This window comes from Lolium rigidum, chromosome 5 (genome assembly GCF_022539505.1).
Source record: "Lolium rigidum isolate FL_2022 chromosome 5, APGP_CSIRO_Lrig_0.1, whole genome shotgun sequence".
Taxonomy (NCBI): domain Eukaryota; kingdom Viridiplantae; phylum Streptophyta; class Magnoliopsida; order Poales; family Poaceae; genus Lolium; species Lolium rigidum.
In genome coordinates, this window is record NC_061512.1 from 48359185 (window position 1) to 48378778 (window position 19594).

Below are 19594 nucleotides of genomic sequence, written 5' to 3' on the forward strand. Positions count from 1 at the left end.
CTGGCAGCCACGGCGCATGGCTGCCAGCTCGTCGTCTTCCGGATCGGCGCCGAGGTCATCCTTGGCGCCGGTGAAGAGGGAGGAGGCGACGTCGCCTTCGACGCCGGTGCGCGTGAAGAAGGAGCCGGCGTCTCCGCCGCCGACCAGAGGGCGCAACAGCGGCGCCCTCGTCATCCGCGACCAGCCTTCCGCGCCGCAGAGCGGCCGGAAGAAGTTGAAGAAAGAGGCCGCCGCAAACCAGCTCGCCGAGGAGGAGGCGAAGCGCGTGGAGGACGCCGCGATGGCGGAGGCGATCGCCAGGTCGCTGCAGGACATGGAGGAGGAGAAGCGCGCGGACGACGCCACACCGGACTCGGGCCGGGCGCGGCCGGGAGCGCCAGGAGGCGGAGCAGCAGCGGCGGCTGGCCGCGGACCTCGGCCGCCGCACGCCAACTCGCCGCCCGCGCCGCTCCAACCGCCAACGACGATGTCGCGCGCTACCGCCGTCCTGCGACACCTCCATCCGGCGTCGCTGTCCCCGTCGTCGACCTCGAGTCCTCCGACGACGAATGGTACAAGCCATCCCCGGGGTGGGGAGACGCCGGCCGAGGCGGCAGCGGCCGGGCCGCGCAGCCGAAGGTCAACGACGACGGCTCCGACGACGACGGCGGCGACTACACGATGTTCTACCGCCATTTCGGCATGTAGAGCGCCGTGTTTTAAATTTAGCATTTGAATTCCCCTAGCCGAATTCGAAATATAGTCGAATTCGGCCTCTATGTATGAACTCCGCCCGTTATATAATAAATATCATTAAATTTAGTCTATATTCACCCGTTTTTAGCCGTAGTTTGTCAAGTTTCCGTTTTTTAAATTCGCATCATCGACTTCGCCTGTGCACGCGGCTGGGAAAGTACTACTCCCCACGCCAAATCTTCCTCCAATCCGGACGAAAATTTCGCCAGATTTGGGGGTGGGGAGCGCCAACAAGTGGGGATGCTCTAAGAGGGCCAGCTCCAGTCTGGGCTCCTCTGTTTGACGCTTGATGCGTCGGGCGAGCGCCTTCACGCGCAGAGCACGCGTTATGGGCCGCAGCCGACCATGGCCCACCCCATCCTTTTCGCTTACATCCGCTGGTTCGGCTTCCTTTTTTTCTTTTCAGCCGGTACTCAGACTAAAAAATATACCTCTCGTTCTCTCTGTTCCCTTGAGAGTCCGCCGCCGCCGTTCCGCCCCAGATCCGGCCGCTCTCGACGCCGGCGCTCGCGCTGGTGCTCGTAGAGATGCGCTAGGATGCTGGCTTCTCTTGTTTTTCAGTAGGTCTAGGACTAGGTCTAGGTTTGCTTGTGTATTGTCCCTAGTGGTGATTGGCGTTATGCCTTTGTTTGGCGCTATGCCGGCTATGCGGATGTTCCCGGCGCTCTCGAGCGGTGGCCGGGGCGTGGTGCTGGTTCTACTCCTCGCGGTGCTCTCGAGGTGGGTGCCGGATGCGACGGTCGGGGCCGACATCAAATCCCCAGTGAATAAGCTCGTTTTGCAGATTCGAAGTGCAGATCGACCAGTTTTGGTTTCCTCTCTCCCGATTTGCAGCCATCGTGGTGATGGTACTGTCGGTGAGGTGGTTTCCATGTCTGGTTTTCGATCTGTGCCGATGGGTACTTTGCAAGGAGGAAGGTCTGCTCCTCTTCTGTCTTTTGATTGTCTTCGAGGCGAAGGTGGATCAAGACCAGATGAGAAGGCAGCTTCATCTTTTCGACATGTCCTGAGCTCCATCCCGGCGGTGATTTGCCCGAGACTTTTAGTCCGCACGCCGCCGCATCTTCAGGCCAAGGGCGGCCATCAAAGAAGTTCCTCCCAGCCGATGTGCATGAAGGGAGGCAGTTCAGCCGTGGATTGGCATCCGTGCCGTCTTCGTCTGCGTGGTGCCGAAGGAGGAGGCGCGGCGACGACCTTGCCCCAAGTGGTTCCGTCCCCGGCGGTGAGGTCGCTGGTTTCGTTCTACGGTTGTATCTTGGACTTGATCGCGTTTTTCACTTTTCTTTTAGGGCCCTCTTTGCAATGTCCAGGGACTGGTGTGTAGTTCCTTCACTTTTTAGCTCCTTGGATGTAACCAGTCGGATTTTAATGAATATATGAATGTGCGTCGAGGTCCTTCGGGACCTCTCTTCTGTTCAAAAAAAAAGACTAAAAAATATCCTGAAATCTTACCAGCGGGCGTATGCTGGATGGACGTCCCCGGCATACGCACTAGGGGACAACTAAGGTAGGTGATATCATGTGTTATTTTTTAAAAAACTGTAACTTTTAAACCGTGTGGCGAAATTATAATTCGTTTTCACTACTAAAATCCCCATGATGAGAGCTTCGAAACTAGACCACATTTTCATATGTTTCGATGAATTTTTTTAACAAGCAACTTTGATGCGCGACAGAGCAACTTTATTGTGCAGCAAAACAACTTTGGTGTGCGATAAAGCAACTTTGGTGTGCAACGAACATGTACACTTTCTGGTACACGAAGGTACAACTTTGGTGCCGGACAACAATTTTGGCGTCCATGGGAGCAATTTCAATGTGTGACGAAGCAACGTAAGTGCCCCTGCAGAGCAACTTTGGTGCCCGGCGACGCAGTTTTTGAACCCTGCAGAGCAACTTTGGCACCCGACCGAGCAATTTTTAGTGTCCTGCGAGCAACTTTGGTACTCGGCCAAGCAATTTTAGTATCCTGCAGAGTAACATTAGGAGTTGTTGCTGCAGCTGTTGTCAAGCCTACCATCGTTGTGAATCAAGTGTTTCGTTGCACGCCAAAGTTGCTTTGCCGCATACTAAAGTTGTTTTCCAGCAAAACAAAGTTGCTCTATCGCGCATCAAAGTTGCTTGTTAAAAAATTGCGTCGAAACATATGAAAATGTGGTCTAGTTTTGAAGCTCTCGTCGTTCGGATTCTAAAAGAGAAAACGGATTGTAATTTCGCTGCACGGTTTAAAAGTTACAGTTTTTTTAAACGACAAAGTGATATGAGCTAGCCTACCATTTATTTGACAGCTGGACCTTTTGTGTGAGCACTTTCCATTTTGGTATGACCGCTTAGAATGACTAACGGGCATGCAGCCGCTCGCTAGACGTGCCCAAAAAATATACGTCCAGATTTTGGAGCAAACCATGTTTAAAAATGTTCAAACGGAAAAGTATATATAGAGACGCTCGTAAAAAAGTACATGTGCGCAATACTATAAACACACGTCTTACCTCAATGAACATCTCTGAGCTAGCGAGTGTTAAGATTGACGAAATCCCAGCATATAATTTTTTTTTTTGGTTTCTTAAGATATCAAAACATGAGGTTCGATCGTTTATGGACTAGGGATGCCAACGCTCTCCCAAGTACTATATTCAAACACTGGTTGATTCTGGCACCACAACTATTGGACGACGATGAAGACACGAAGTTGGAATTGTGTCAAGTCATACTTAAAAAGGCAAAGTCAAAGACTATACCAAATTGGACGAGCAAAATGAAGAGTTCCTACCAAAGAAAAGCGACGTACAGTAGTGCACGGGATACTCCTACCATTCTACGTACGCTCAGGGCCGGTCCTGAGAATTTCGGGGCCCGGGGCGAAACTATAACCTAGGGCCCTAAAAACCTCAAATAGTAATTTATATATGTACATATGAAATATTAACGATAAATATTTAAATTATTTTTTACGCTAAAAATAGTGGGAAAATACCGCATTGCGTCATCTTCATTTTTTTGTAAAAGACATATGTGCTAAGAGTTCATGAATCATACAAAATCAATACTGATGCCAAATAATGTTTATAGTCTTAAAGTTTTGACATTCCAAGATGAAAATTTGTTGGCGAGGGATTGTCAATATCTATCTTACCGAAACGCATCCACTCTGACAAGAACCACGATGTGCCGATGGTGGTCGGTGTAGTGCAATCTCGTATCCATGAATATGTATAGTCTAATGGACGGTAGAAAACACGAAAGCACTCTCGCGGATTACATAGCAAGTATGTCGACCTACATTGACTCTCGCTTTGCAAGACTAAATAAGAAATCTGCACTTTTCAATTTGATTTTTTAAACCTTGAACAATATGGAAAGATAATACTGATTTTTAAATATTCTAAACAAATTAGTGTCACATATTAACACAAAGCCACCAGGGGAACTAGGGGTTGGGAGAGGGTAGATGGATGTTTTGGTCGTGTGGATAAATAAACTAAAACCAGCCTTAGTATTGTCTGAATTGATATTTTCTTAGCGTGACTTTTTTTCACGTTGTGAGCGCACAACTGCTGGAGAATTAATTACCGGACCTGTCCTATGTTCTTAACCCCTCATAGCTAGTTAAACGGAAAAAGGGCCCAAGCTGAACAAGCAAATAAAGCCCAGTACGATATAAGCAAAGAAAAAGAGCCTTTCCAGCCCAGCAAGCAGAATAACGCTTCGCTCTCCATCCTCTTCGGAACTGCACGATCTGAAAACTCTGCCATGCTCCAATGGCGCCGCCACATGACCTCTGCTGCTCCTACATATACCTTGACTATCCAAGAATTTGGGGCCCCCTGGTTTCTCGGGCCCAGGGCGGTCGCCCCGCCCGCCCCCCCCCCCCCTAGGGCCGGCCCTGCGTACGCTGGGTTGGCGAGCTGATGATGATGATTCAAGTTCAAGCGATGGCAACAGCACAAGGCAATGGTCCAATGGGAATATGGAACACGTGATATACTTTTGACGAAGGTAAAAATTATTAAGTGAGCAAGTTAGCTGCGTGTAATCGCAAAACTAAATGAAAAAAGAATAGAGTTAGTTGGATACAAGTAGGAAATAGGAACACGTGTTCATAGCGGCCGACTCACACAAACTGCGAACAACTTCTAGAAAAGCGTCATGCTCTGCTGCTTTGACTTGCCGTTTCGGGCACTAGGCAAACACGTACTCACCGGTGGTCGGAAGCCACAGCGAAGCATGGAGATGACGTCGGCGCTTGTGTATATTGGCCACGGTAGGACTGCCAGCTTTCTCCGCGTGGCCCGTGTAGCGCCCACATAGGCCTTATTTACATTTTTCTTCTTTCATTATTTTTTGTGAAAAATGCGTCCGGTGCATATTTGCTTTGTAACTTCTGCACCGGTGGAAACGACAATAACAAAGGGAAATTCAGTTTTCTGTCACCAAAAAGAACATTCTTCAAAAAGAAATCGTGCTTAGATCTCGATACTTTCTATGTGCACGACAAGTTTCGCTGTAAAAATGACAATTTTTTTTACCATACGTAAAAATTAAAGAAATGTTTTGCGGAGAGCATTTTTTATCACCCAATTTTATATTTTTACGCATGACAAACAAATATCGAATTTCCGTGAAACGACTTTGCGAGCACGTAGAGCATCGAGACGTATGGCCAACATTTTTTTGTCAAATTTTTAAACATTTTAAAATGCATTTAAAACTTATTTGAAAACTAGGTGTCAAAATGCCTTGTGTCCACGTGGAAAGTTTAAGCCGAAATTTGATCATACCCGTCTCTCATGACACCAGCTCCACGCCCCGCCCATACCGGTGGCCACCTCTTTCAAAGAAGAAACGATGTAAGAATGTGTTTAGATAGAGATTTGCTTTGCATATCAAATTAGAAGTATTATAATTGGTCGTTTTTGAGTTGTTGAATTCGAAGATGAAACTATCGAAGAAGAAGGAGTTGGTTTCTCGCAAGTATGAGAACATATCTAGTGATACCACCATTTAGATGATACCGTGATACCGTACAAAAAAACATATTTTTATACGTGCCAAAAAATTATACGAAAAAATGTGAGTGCTCATGAAGCATGTCCCTACAACATCACAAAATTTCATATCCAAAATCGACATGGACACTGAGAAACAAAAAAGAGAAAACCAGCATGAATAGTGCTACCTAGTGTCACAAAAAGACAAAATCAGAAAATGACACTATTCATGCTGATTTTCTTTTGTACGCACATGTTTTTCGTGATGTAAAGTTTTGGCAATGTGATGTATATCAGTTTACATCTTCACTTTTTGCTAGTGTAAAATACATCATATGTTAGAGATGCTCTAAGCACCAGCGCTTGAATAATTGGGTTTGAGCTCGATGTCACATTACTAACATGTTGGTTGGTGTTGCAACATTGCTCTCTGCTGCTATTATGCACGTATTACTGACTTTTTCGATCGTAACCAATGCATGTTCAAACTGTAGGTAATACATGTGTATATTTTAATACTGGGAGTACGATGATTACAAATCTGAACTTACACCTACAATGAAAGTTTAGTTCCATTTTGTAAAATTCCACATGATAGTATATAAGCATGTGGAGTTTGTGTGTGATGTTCGATCACCCAATACTAAAATTTAGATATGTCCAACACTAAAACCTAGAAGATTACAATCTTATGATTCAGAATTTCATGTTTTCTTACATAGTTGTCTTCATGAATATATTGAACTAGCTAAAGATGATGCCCTCGCATATGCGAGGGACACCTTGCTGGGTTTTATTTTGAAAAAAAGCATCCGGGCCACAAAACGCCACACTCCGCGAATCCCAAATTATTTTCAAAGTAATGAATGCACGCACGTTGTAAATATTAACACCACTTACATTAGAACAATATACTACCTCCGTCTAAAAATATGTGTCTTAGTTTTGTTTAAATTTAGATGGACATGAATTTGGTGCACATGGGTGCGAGTGCTCCCTCCACTTTTAGTTTTTTGAAAATTTTAAAATCTCACAGTTTTATGTTTTTAAAAATCGTGGCGTTAAATATGTGGATAGATATGTTCGTGAGAAGTGTATGCAAAAAAGTTCCGGTAAAAAATACTTTAAATTTTAGGAAATACAAAAAATAAATTTCTGACAAAAGGATACATTATTGTAATACTAATTTACTACCATTAACTGTCAGAAATTTGTCTTTTTATATTGTTCAAAATACAAAGTATTTTTTAACGAAACTATTTTGGATACACCCACCCATATATATCTATATATTTAACGTCATACTTTTTTGAGACTTAGAAACATGAGATTTTAAAATTTTCAAAAATCTGAAAAGTGAGGAGAGCACTGGTGCCCAGGTATCAAAGACACTTTCCGAAATTTAGATGTATCTAAATATATTTTCGTTTTAGATACAAATGTATCTAAAAAAGGTTAAGACACTTATTTTTAGTGGAGGGAGTAGTTATCTTCGTTGTTATGTCATGCCTACAGCAGTGTCAGCTGATCATGAAGCGCGGCGTATACATGCGTGTTGTTTCGTTCTCGAGGGAGGCCTTAACGTCACCACACACACCTAGTACACGTCACATACCTATCCTTTTGGCAATTGGCGCCGCCTGTCTTCCCCACACCATTCCACGCCTAATTTTCCATCTCGTGGAGTCCGGAGACCAACGTAGCTTCTTCCACGCGCACATGAATCCGTCCGATTTTTTTTTCTATCCGATCCTTCTCATCTACAGTAAGTGTTAGTTTGACCACAAGACTACCTTCCTTTTCAGCACTCACAGGCGCACACGTACGTTCCTTTTGCTTCCTAAATCAACGTGCTGCTCCGGCGGCATCGCATATAAAACCACCCTTGCCGGCGCTGCTCTCCTCACTACTCTCATTTCTCTCTAGCTAGTTGCTGTTGCCCACTGGTTGCTCCTACTCTCTTTTGTAGTTGTTCAGGTGTGTAAGAAAGATACTCACACGTGAGCTTGTTTGGCATGGCCGTGGAGGCGGTTCTCGAAGCGGCGGCGATGATACAGTCGCCGCCGAACAAGAAGATGGAGGCGTCTAGTAGCAGCGACGAGGCGTTCGAGGCGTTGCAGCAGCACACGGAGGGGTGGTCGAAGAAGAAGCGCTCGAGGCGGCCACGGGCGCTCGAGCCCAGCGAGGAGGAGTACCTCGCGTTCTGCCTCGTCATGCTGGCGCGCGGCCACCGCGACACCGCGCCGGAGCACGGGTGCTCCGTCTGCGGCAAGGCGTTCGCGTCCTACCAGGCGCTCGGCGGCCACAAGGCCAGCCACCGGAAGCCACCCACAGCTCCAGCCGCCGCGGCAGCAAGCGCCGTCCCCGAGGAGGACAAGCCGCGCGCCGCTACCTCGTCCTCATCCGGGTCCGGCGACGCCGCTGGCGGCGGGAAGGTCCACGAATGCAACGTGTGCCAGAAGACGTTCCCGACGGGGCAGGCGCTGGGCGGCCACAAGCGGTGCCACTACGACGGCACCATCGGCAGCGCCGCCGCGCCCACGGTGAAGGCTGCCAAGGCCGCCGCCGCGGCGAGCGCGCCGACGGCGACGAACCGGGGGTTCGACCTGAACGTGCCGGCGCTGCCGGGACTCGCGGAGGAGGGGGAGGAGGTGCTCAGCCCGGTATCCTTCAAGAAGCCGAGGCTCATGATCACCGCGTGATTTGACCATACAATCTGCATATACTTGGTCAAAATCAAGGGTTCTTCTGTAGCTTAGCTTCTGTTAGTGATTGCTGTACATAGATTGTTGGTGATTGATTAGTTTGTGACTTTCTGTACAAAACATAGGAAGTGTAGTTGATGACTCCATTCGTTTGTTCATCTGTACCATATTCCAGATTAATTAGCTCTAGACAGTACAGGTAGTTCAGCTAGAACCTAGAAGGATTGATTCTTTCGTTGTTTGTAATTTCCATGCATGAATAATGCATGTCATGTGTATCATTAACAGATATGTTTATCTCTTTTAGTTATTCATTGTGTGCACACTTTGGCTAGCTAAGCTTTGCCGAAGCAAGCACGTGTGAAAATAGTGGTAGTTCCAAGCTCAAACCATGCATGATTCCGTAGCTTCCAAGGAGACCATAACTTGCAAGCTAGTGTTCAGTCTTCAGTGACCGTACGTGTCTGATCTTGACAGAGAATCTGTCCACGGATAAATTGGTGTGTGTGCTGATCCAGTTTCAGTCGGTTGATTGCCGCCAGGGCCGGCCCATAGGCCGGGCAAACAGTGCGCCCGCACTGGGCCCCGCCGAGCCAGGGGCCCCAGCCCAGCTAGTAGTTTCATTAGTAGTATTGGTGTTTCTGATTTTTTAGTCCTCTAAATAAGATAAAGGCCCATGTATTTATGTGCAGCCCAACCACACCAAGCCATCACGTACGGGACAGGCAATTCCTATACACCGACCAGGTCGGTGGTTACCGCGCGCCGCACACCCCCGCGCGCGCGGTATGGGCCGGCCTGGTCGGCCCATTTCGTTTATTTCTGTTTTCTGTCTCTGTTTCTTTTTCTTTTCTTTTTCTTTTCTTTTTCTTTTCTGTTTCTTTTTTTTGTTTCTTTTTTGTTTATTTTCTTTTTGTTAAATTTTAAAAAGTTCAAATCTAAAATTTGTTCAAATTTAAAAAATGTTCAAATCTGAAATCGTTCAAATTCGAAAAATGTTCAAATCGGAAAATCGTTCAAATTTTAAATTTGTTCATATTCAAAAAATTGTTCAAACATAAAAATCGTTCAAAATAAAAAATCGTTCAAATTCGAAAAATGTTCAAATCGGAAAATCGTTCAAATTTTAAATTTGTTCATATTCAAAAAATTGTTCAAACATAAAAATCGTTCAAAATAAAAAATTGTTCAAATTTAAAAATCGTTCAAACTTAAAAATCGTTCAAACTTGAAAATCGTTCAAACTTGAAAATCTTTCAAATTTGAGAATTGTTCTAATTTTCTAAAAATTATATTTTAAAAATATTCTTTTTTAAAAAAATTCATGTTTGTGAAAAATAGAAATTTTTCTGAAAAAACCCGGATTATGGAAAATAAAAAACAGCAGAAAAAAACGAAACGAGAATTACCTTTTAGTGGGCCGCGGCCCAGCTAGCCACTGCAGCCACACACGGGCAGCGAAATGAAACAGCCTGTCGGGGGATAGTGGGCCGGGCCCAACAACGGCCGGGGTGTGCGGCTCCACGCTTGGCACCGACCAGGTCGGTGTAAAGCAGCCCCCTACGGGACAGGAGTCCACTCCAGGAATCGATCGGTCTGTTTGTTCGTATTGTTCTTGACTTCTCCTCTGTCTCTGTTCTCTCGACCTCCCCCAAATCAGGCCCTGCCTCAAATATGATGTTGCGGCCAGACATAAGAGAGGCCAAATGCACAGCTCAATGCCTCCATCATTCCCCAAACTTCCCCATCAATTCTCGTTTCTATCTTTTCCAGATAAAATAACCGTTTGGGACTTGATTTCAGAGAGGTAAAAAAATTCCGCCTGCCATTACCGTTGCTCTCAGGCCTCAATCCACTGTTAAATAGCTCCCCAATTGATTTGTTCTCCAGCTCAAGGGTTAAGGCCTCAAGCAGTCTCAAGCAGTCAAAATCCCCATAGGCAGAGATCAGAGAGTCTTGATTTTTGTTAGATTCATAGGGAGATACCTCCCCGGTTCCATTTATATTATAAACGAAACCGTGTTCAGAAAGTAAGAGTGCAAACGAGTATCAGCAAACAACAAGTTTTAAGCTAGATCTACCACCCACAGAAGGGGCACCATAACACTGAACCATGAACAAAGCTCAGCGCCACAAAAGCACGCCAGCACCTAGTAAAAACTATCCAAAACCCACCAGAGACATTACATTACATGAGGCAAACAAACTACTCCTGTAAGCTCCAAAAGACAGCTAATCCAGCATGACATGGATCGAAGAATCCTCCTCAGGCTGCTCCTTTAGGTAAGCCAGATACTAGAATTAGAAGAACTAGATTTGAAAAACTTAAGGTGTCGCTGGCTTACCTGATTTGAAGAACTTAAGGTATTCAAAAGTATATTTGGTTTTTTACTTAGCTCGAAAGACTTGAAATTGCTAACTGATGTTGAAGTGCGCAAATCTTGTGATGAATTTGTGAAAATATTTTCTCACAAAGGTTCATGTGATGTTGAACCAGATGATCTATCACCTATGCTATGTGCCTATGTAATGCATATTCTTTATTAATGAAATAAGAGCCTTTTTTTAGCTTTAAAAATATATTATTTTGATAGATTGTGTGAATAAGGGCCCCTTCCTAACATTTTGCACCTGGGCCCCGAAAAAGTATGGGCCGGCCCTGATTGCCGCAAGAAAAGACCAACTCAATGCGTGTTGGCCAGTGGTTAGTTAGAAACCGACGTACGGCTGCTCAATTTGCGCCTGTGTACGTCATGCGTGCTTAGTTGATCATCAATCGCTAGTTGAGTTAGACTTTGTCTCGTTTAACTAAAGAATTTTCCGTCTGGACAGATCGATGAGCTACCGTGGTCGATCGATCACCAACCGTACGTGGGCTGTGTGGCAGTCTGGCAGGAGGAACACTCTAGGAAGCTCGCTAATTTGGCCTCGACACGTTCTTAGTCTATGCCGCCTTTGGTTAATGACATTCATGAGAAACAGAGCCAAGCCGGCAAAATTCAGGGCTCTGCGCAAAACTCTAAAATGAGGCCCCATTTTACTGGAAAATTTGAATTATTCAACAAATATATTATATATGTCTTAATATCTTACACTAGCTCATTAATTTCTCTTTCATCTTGCGCCTTTTGGCACCGGGATCGTGCCCCGTTGATTTTTAAACACTAGATACAAAAGATAAATAATCAAATATATAAGATGTGGTATCATCAATAACTAAGTTGCTAATTTATTTGCCGAATAGGTAATTAAACGACCGCTGAACTCACCTTGTCCTCGGCTCCCTCCTTGCTCGTGTACTAACGATGTTTCGGTGTTGTCAATCGGCAGATTGAAGATCAGAGAATCGAAAGCGTTATCCGCATGCCGCAACGTTGCTGATCAGTGATTAGGTCAGAAGACAATATATGAGAATAAATCGAATTACCTCGTCTAATCGTCGCACGGATGAGTGGCGGGTTGAGATTTTCAATACGTTGTTGCCTCTATGTCGCTGAGCTTGTTCCTAAACGACCGATAAGATTGAAGAAGGCGAGGAGCCGAGAGCTAGAGAAAACGGTTCGCTCGCTGCCTCTCACAACTCATGAATCAGGACGAGGGCTTGTTCCACTCGTCCAAAGGCCGTAAATTTATTATCTTATCTAAAAAAATCCAAAATGTTATATATATAGACCTATATACAAATTTGGGGCCCTTAAATATGGGCCTGTGCGAGCTGCACAAAATCGACGAGATCAGATTGGACCTGTTTACCTCCGTCTATCACGTTGCTTGCAATCGATGATGTTGACGATGCCATCAAGATCACCTCCTTGTTGCCTTTAATTCCACAGACGGTGCCAATTAACAAGGGTTTAACTTGTCAATGCCTATAGATTGTAGACTTGGGTTTCGTAGAAAGTAGAGGCAAATAGATCTCAAAGGTTCAGCCGAAAAGGTGCTCGACTATGAAAACTAGGGTGTGTGTTGACATTGAATTCGATCCCTTCTTTCTCACTCGGCTCCCCTTTATATAGGAGACGGAGCCGAGGCTTTCGTGGCGTACAAGTTACAAACTGTCTGCAGGCACGTTGGGCTTTTCCTATTTTGCTATACGATTCCTAATACAACTCTAGTTTCTTTATCGAGAATCTATGGGCTTCCGGGCCTTCAATAATTCGGGACGTGGGCTTCCAGATAACCTCGGGTACCTTATTCGGCAGTCCCTTCCGGCATGCCTATGTCACTCGGGCCTCATTAGATATTTTTAATCAAGGTCAGATCAAATTTAATCAAGTGTATGTAGGCCTTTTGTTTTGCAAAAATTTCACCAATCTAAACAACAGTACGAAATGCCCAAAAGAAATAAAAAATACCAATAGATCATTGGACCACCTAGAGACGACTACAGACACTAGCGCGAGCCGAATGCGCACCGCCGTCAACCATCGCCAATGATGACAACCGTAGATCGAAAGAGAGTGACATAAAACCACACATCAAACACGAAAAGAAGGCTGGATCACGGAAGATCCGCCGGGCACAAAACGCCACGCGACCTCCGCGGGCACAGATGCACCATCGAAGCGAGGATAGGGCTGGGGACCTTATTCTGACTTCAGCAAGTAGCCGCCTCTCACCATCCTGAAGAAGAGACTGAAAACAAACTAAATGAAGAACTGAAACCTTCCCACCGACGAGAGGCCGCGGTCCGCCACACCTCCAACGCCCCAAGGCCACTAGAGATGGACCGGACCGAAAGTGATCCAGGATGGGCTAGTCCATTAGCCTCTCGCTGAAAAGAAGTACAGTTATAGCCCGCTGGTTCCGACCTTAGTCCACTTTTGAGGAGATCCAAGCTTGAATCCTATTATGCAGTACTATTTTCCGAATCTGAGCAAAATTTGAATTTAAACAAAATTTGAATCTAAGCAAAAAAAAATTGAACAATTTTCGAATCCGAGCAAAAAATAATTTTAAACAATTTTAGAATATGAGCAAAATTTGCTCGAATTTTAAATTTTCTCAAATTCGAAAATGTTGAAATTAGAAAAAGGAAGAAAAGGAAACCGCCTGAACAAGGAAAGAACCGACAAAATAAAAAACCGAAAAAACCTCACCCAAGCTTCCCAAAACCGAGTCGACCATAGGCAGCCCACCCTATTGAGCCGCGGCCCACGTCACCCCATTAACGTGCGGGGCGTATTACCGCACGCTAATAGGCAAGCGATATATAGGGAGCGCCTAGTCACCGCTTTAAGCGGAAGCGGACATGAGCTCCGCTCCAACGAACCTCCCGTGGGCCAGGCCCATTTACATTGTCTTTGTTTTCTCTTTCGTCTACGTGACAACAACCCAGCGTGAGTCTAGTTTCGTTTAAAATCCAAACAAAATCCAAAGCGGAACAAAATTCAAACTGAACAAATTTCAAAATTGAAGATTTTTAAAAACGAACAATTTCAAAATCGAGCAAATTTCAAATGTCAAGAACATAATTCAAGCCGAACAAATTTTAAAATCGAATGATTTTTTAAAACGAACAAATTTCAAATTTCAAAAAGTTTGAACTAAAAATATTCAAAATTTAAAATGGTCCAAAATGAAAAAGTTCATATTTAAAAATCTTCAAATTTTGAAAAAAATTGAAACTCAATAAATGTTGAAATTCAAACTTGTACAAAAAAAATGTTCAAAACAAAAAATGTTCAAATTTGAAAACTGTTCAAATTCGAAAATTTTCAATTTCTTTAAAACGTTTTAGAAAAATTTGGCATGCAAAACCAACGAAAAACGAAAATAAAAATCATCAAAAACTGAGAAAAAACATACCGAGAAATCTGAACAAAAACCGACTGCTGTGCTAATGGGCCGTCCCGACCTTTACCGCCCTGTGCGGAGCCCCAGTTAGCTCCCGCAATAAGCGGCGAATAGGAATCACCCGATATATAGGTTTTTCCGGCCAGACGTGTGTGCACGTTGCAGTAGTCTGGTGCGCGGACAGGCCAGGCCAGGCTAGCAGCAGGACCAGGTGGCTTGCAAGTGTTTGAAAAAGGCCGGTGTCGGCGAAATCGGAAATAGCAGTAGCGCAGAAGGAATTGTTGCTGGAGCAACGCGTAATAGGCCATGTGATGGACCGCCAGATTCTCAAAAAAAAAAAAAAAAAGTAATGGACCGCCAGTGTGTGCATGTGTTGAAACAAAAGAAAAGCAATGCAAACGAGCCAATGCGTGATGTTATGGATTTGACTAATCGATGATAACTAATTAACCAGTTTGGTTTTCTGTTTGGACACACGAGGAAAGCTACCATGGCTATATGTCAACGTTACCGTTTTATACGAGGACTTGTGTTCATCGAGATGGCATGTTGCCAACGGCAACAGTGGTGTGGGGGCAGAGAATTTCATAAGCGTCGTGAAGATTATGTACCAAAAGTCATCAAATACTGCACAACAATGTTCAGGCTGATACTGCGCCGGGTGAAGCATGATTGCAGTTGGATATGATCGGCTAGGTCGGACTCGACAGTTCGACAAATAGAGAAGACGGTGAGGATCGACGACAACGATGTAGGAGCGTGATGGTTGATGGTGTCCGAATTCTACGGCGTGGTAACACGTAGCGCATGCCAAAGGGATGCGTGCTTCGACATGGAATGACGCTGGGTTGATTCAAGATGATGTGCATATGAGATCTTGAGGTCGACGGGGCGTGGAGTGGACTGATCATCCATGGAGTCATGTTGAAGGTGGAGCTGCAATCTGACGGAAGATTCCACTCAGCTGATGGAGGGGCTACGGTTTACGGTACCGGAGAATCGAAGCCTAGTCAGCGGAAAGCGAGAGGCACATTGTTCGGACTAGAGCTCAGGGTTCAAGAGATGCATGGAACTCGGCATCGATCGGGTATGACTGATGGATCTACAGTGGGGCCTGAGGTACGTGGTCTGGGTACGCGTCCTAGGAGATCTTGCCCAACATTGCGGATGCTCGGCGCAGTGATAGCGGTGAGGCGTTTGGTAAGCACGGGACACAACAACAGGCTAGGGCACATGCGATCAAACAGTTGGTTTGATATTTGTGTACGGGTGCTGAAGCAGTGTTGGCGAGTACTAGGTTTAAGTTGGTGACTGGATCTATCGGACTGACGTCAATTGATGGACAAGAGTCGGCCATGGGGAATCTGTGAAAGTGTTGATGAGAGTGATCGGTGTTTCTTCAAGTTATATAACTTCCACACACCAGAGTGATCGGTGTGTGATGGTGTTGAACAGAAATAAGAGATTATAGTTGCAGGTGGAGTGACGTGGAGTCTAGGAGTAACAGTGGAGCCCATCGAAGACAACTCAAGTCCGGAATACATGGAAGTTTGATGCTTAGGCGAACTCAAAATGGCAGAGAATATTCGCAAAGGAGGAGTTTGTTGTGTTTGTGTCGAATATTATGTACAAGTTGAATTACATTATGACTTTGAGTTGTAATAGATGTGGATAGGTTACACGTAGTGTTCGAGTCGGACTCTAGTAGTTTAGACCTCCAATATAATGCGAGATGCAACACATGTTGTAACCTATGACGACTTGATAGCAACAGGCGCGCAAGGGGATCCGACGGTTTGTGCTGGCCACCAAGGTGGTCGGTGCATCAGTATCAATGGAGAGGAACTCCCATAGTCAAGTCCCGCGGAGTAGGCAAGTTACCGAAATGCATTAACAAATCTCGGTGTCATCATGGTGTTGGGATTTCTTCGTTCATCCGTAGATCTACTATGTGCCAACGATGATAACAACATCGATACTCCAATGCAGCAATGGTGACGACAAACAAGATCAGATTATAGGAGGAGGGATGCGGTCAATGACACGTGGGCAGGGAAATCACTATTTAGCTGAATTAACTATGGGAACTATTGCTTTGTTTACAACCGTCGACGGTTGTCTGGGCCTGGCGTCTTCCCTCTGCCACGTCAAAACTGACAGTAGGGCCCGTTGTTAGATTTTGTTAACAGTGCTAAACTGCACACTGGAACAAATTCTCCCAATTCCTGTGGATTTTTGCAATTTCGACAAATAATGGGTGTATTTCAAACTTGTCACTATAATGTGGTAGTTTGTTTTTCGGAATTTACTCGTCCACCCAAGATATTGGTTACTGGAATATGGATAAGGTCGACTCTGGCTTAATTTCCTAGAACAAAAGGGTATAAATGTACAATAATAAAGTACTTGAACTGCGGGTTAAATTCTTGTAGTTCAAGGGAAAATGAGCAAATTTTGTGAAGATTCTATTCTTTAATGAACCGATATTCTAGGATTTCATCCCCATCCCCGCCTCCCACCATCGGATGTCATTCAATATGCAAATCTCATTCGTTCTATTATTGTTGTATACCCACATCCATGTAGCAAAAATAAGTTGTCCTCTCGAAGCATTTTTTCCATGGTAGCTTAAATATATACAAAAAAAAGTATTGCATCATTTAGTAAACACCAATCTTGCAAAAAAAGAGTATGCAACAAATCCTGCTAGCTGCAGCTGATCCCCAATTTTCGGAGTAAATACATGGAAAAGTTCAATGCATGTATGCAACATGAGAGATCAAAGTTCGCAAATGCCCACGAAAACATTTGCATCATACATCCAAAATCGCTGCATCAAGTCACTCATGTGTTCAACAATACACATATAAGTTGGCGGCATTTTGAAACACACCCATGGAACATCCAAATATTCGGGGAAAAGTAACCTTGACATTTGGCTTTGACAGATAGGGCTCACCTGCAACTAATCTGGCATGCCGGATCCCTTGGGGCACCTGATCTAGTGATGCTGGCCCTATTACCCATAGGTAGATGCTTCCACGGAGCTCGATGATGTGAAGGGCCTGGTTTATAGCTCCATACATGGTTGAGGCCTTCCACGATCTAGATATGGAAAAACGGGGGAAACGCACTATGAGAGGAATTTCGGAGGAGGACAAGGGGAGGAACAATGAAGGAGGACCACTGGACAAGAAGCTGACCAACTCCAGTGTGTGGTATGAGAGCCAACATATCGAGCACGAGTGAGGGTGACACAAGCTGGGACACGAGCCAAGAGAGTTGTCACGCGTGGGACGATCCGGAGGATGGAAGCCCGCTATCATCCGGCTGTACAACAACATTTTCCTTCTTTAGACCCTAGTATATTTTTCATAATGATCAACAACTTTTTAATTCATTGCATCATTATCAAGTGCTTCAGGATAATCGAGGAGCATCAGAGCATCTCTAGAATATCCCTGAAACCCCCGACCCTTATAGTTTCGTCCGAGATGCAATTTTGGCCATTTTTCTTGCTTGACCGGAAACCGGATATTGCCCCCCCTCCACTAAAAATTATCGAGGACACCCGAAATCAGCCAATAGTCCAGCCATATCATTGGATTGATCTCAATTTGGTGTACCATTTATTCTTATTCCTCCAGCCGCCTCGGTTGCTCCTCCTCCACTGGTTTTCCCCACCCACGACTACTCTTCCCATCGGATCCGGCAAGCCCATGGACGGTGAATAGGTCCATTCGTGGCCGTGGGGCGCCTCCATGTCAATGCATGGCTGTGGGGCTTCCACCTTCCGGATCGGTGGACCTCTCTCCTCCACTAAGTGTGTCTAGAGGGCACACACAAACACGGAACCCTCATGCTCTCTTGTTGGGTTGGGTTGAGCGAGCTATGAGCGCCCTTCATCATCGACAACTACACACACGATAAATAGAGGTGAGATCGCACGCACTGCCGCTTGATCACCCGCATGACGAGGATGACGACTTGGTCTAGGAGGAGAGGGTGATCGATGCTGCCTAGAAAAGGCGTCGGAGGACCTCGATTTGTTGGAGGCCCTATGCGCGCTATGTCGTTCTCAAGCACCTTAGGTACATAGAGTAGGTGTTTGTTAGGATGAGGGTTTTGTAGAATCAATGTTCTGTGTATGAACTATGAACAATGTTGAAAATCACGGGTGATAAACCATTTTGAAAATTTACAGTTATAAGTTTCTAGTTTCACTCCAGGCAGAACAAATTGCAGTTAACGAGTTGGATTTCTTTGTATTATCCCTACCGAACCCTAAATCCCCACATATTGCTAAAAGTGTGTTTGGTTCTAGTGTATTGGTTAGTTTAGTCTCACTTTCCGTCACTTATCCCCATTTTCTAGTGTATTTTTTTCCATTTTTCTAGTGTATTTTTCTCAATACACAATACACTGCTCCATCCTGGTGGATTGGTGTTTTATGAGAATTTGAGGGGATCAGGTGAAAAATCCCTGGGATTATCCTCTTTATTTTTTGAAAAAACTCTAGTACCATATAAAGGCTTAAGGGAGCTACTAGGAATCGTTTGATTCATTGAACTTGCATACGAATTATGTAGGATTTTGATCCTATGGGAAAATTTTCTACACATGTTTGATTCATAGGAACATTACCTTATATGAATTAATCCTATATAAATATTGTAGTGTAAAATTCTATAGGAACAAACATTAGATAATATGTCATGAAAAAATTATTTGCTACAATCAAACATACTTCATCTTCTCATAGGATTAAAGTGGGCAATGACATCCCTTAGAGTTGCTCTCGCCGTGATTCATACATAAGGTAGAAAATTCAGTAGCTCTTACAAGGCGATGTGCCGCATAGTTTCTCACATGAAAATAATATGAGAGAGAGCAGGGAAACTTGTCGCCAAAGACTTGATATTGCGACGCCTAGGGAAGAGGGATTTCTTCGAGTCAAAGGCCACCTCTGGACGAGAGACAAACAACTGGATGCTAGTACTTCTTTTGTCCCCATAAAGTAGTCTTATATTTATTTAAAAAATCCAAGCAAAGTTGTCTTTTAAAAAGTAAATATCAGATGAAAATATGATTCATGACGTATCTAACGATATTGATTTTTTATTTTGCATCTAAATGTACATTTTTATTTGTAAAAACTTGATAAAACTGTACATGCATGGTTTAGTTTAAAAAAATATGAAAGCCTTATTCATGGAAACGGAGGTAGTAGTATAATAATCTGGAAAGTTCACCCTTAGGCAGAGGACAATGTATATTGTGGCCTCTTCAGCGCTTCTGCATGCTCCGGTTGAACAATTTTGGCTGCATGCCAATTGCACATTACACAATTAACTCGAGTTAATACCG

At 44.5% G+C, this 19594-nt stretch overlaps 1 protein-coding gene across 1 annotated transcript; it reads left to right on the forward strand.

Moving 5' to 3' along the window:
- Positions 1-7718: 7718 nt before the first annotated feature.
- LOC124658178 (zinc finger protein 1-like) lies at positions 7719-8676 on the forward strand. The gene has a single exon (XM_047196592.1). The coding sequence runs from the start codon at positions 7742-7744 to the stop codon at positions 8426-8428; it is 687 nt and encodes a 228-aa protein (XP_047052548.1). The 5' UTR covers positions 7719-7741; the 3' UTR covers positions 8429-8676.
- Positions 8677-19594: the final 10918 nt, after the last annotated feature.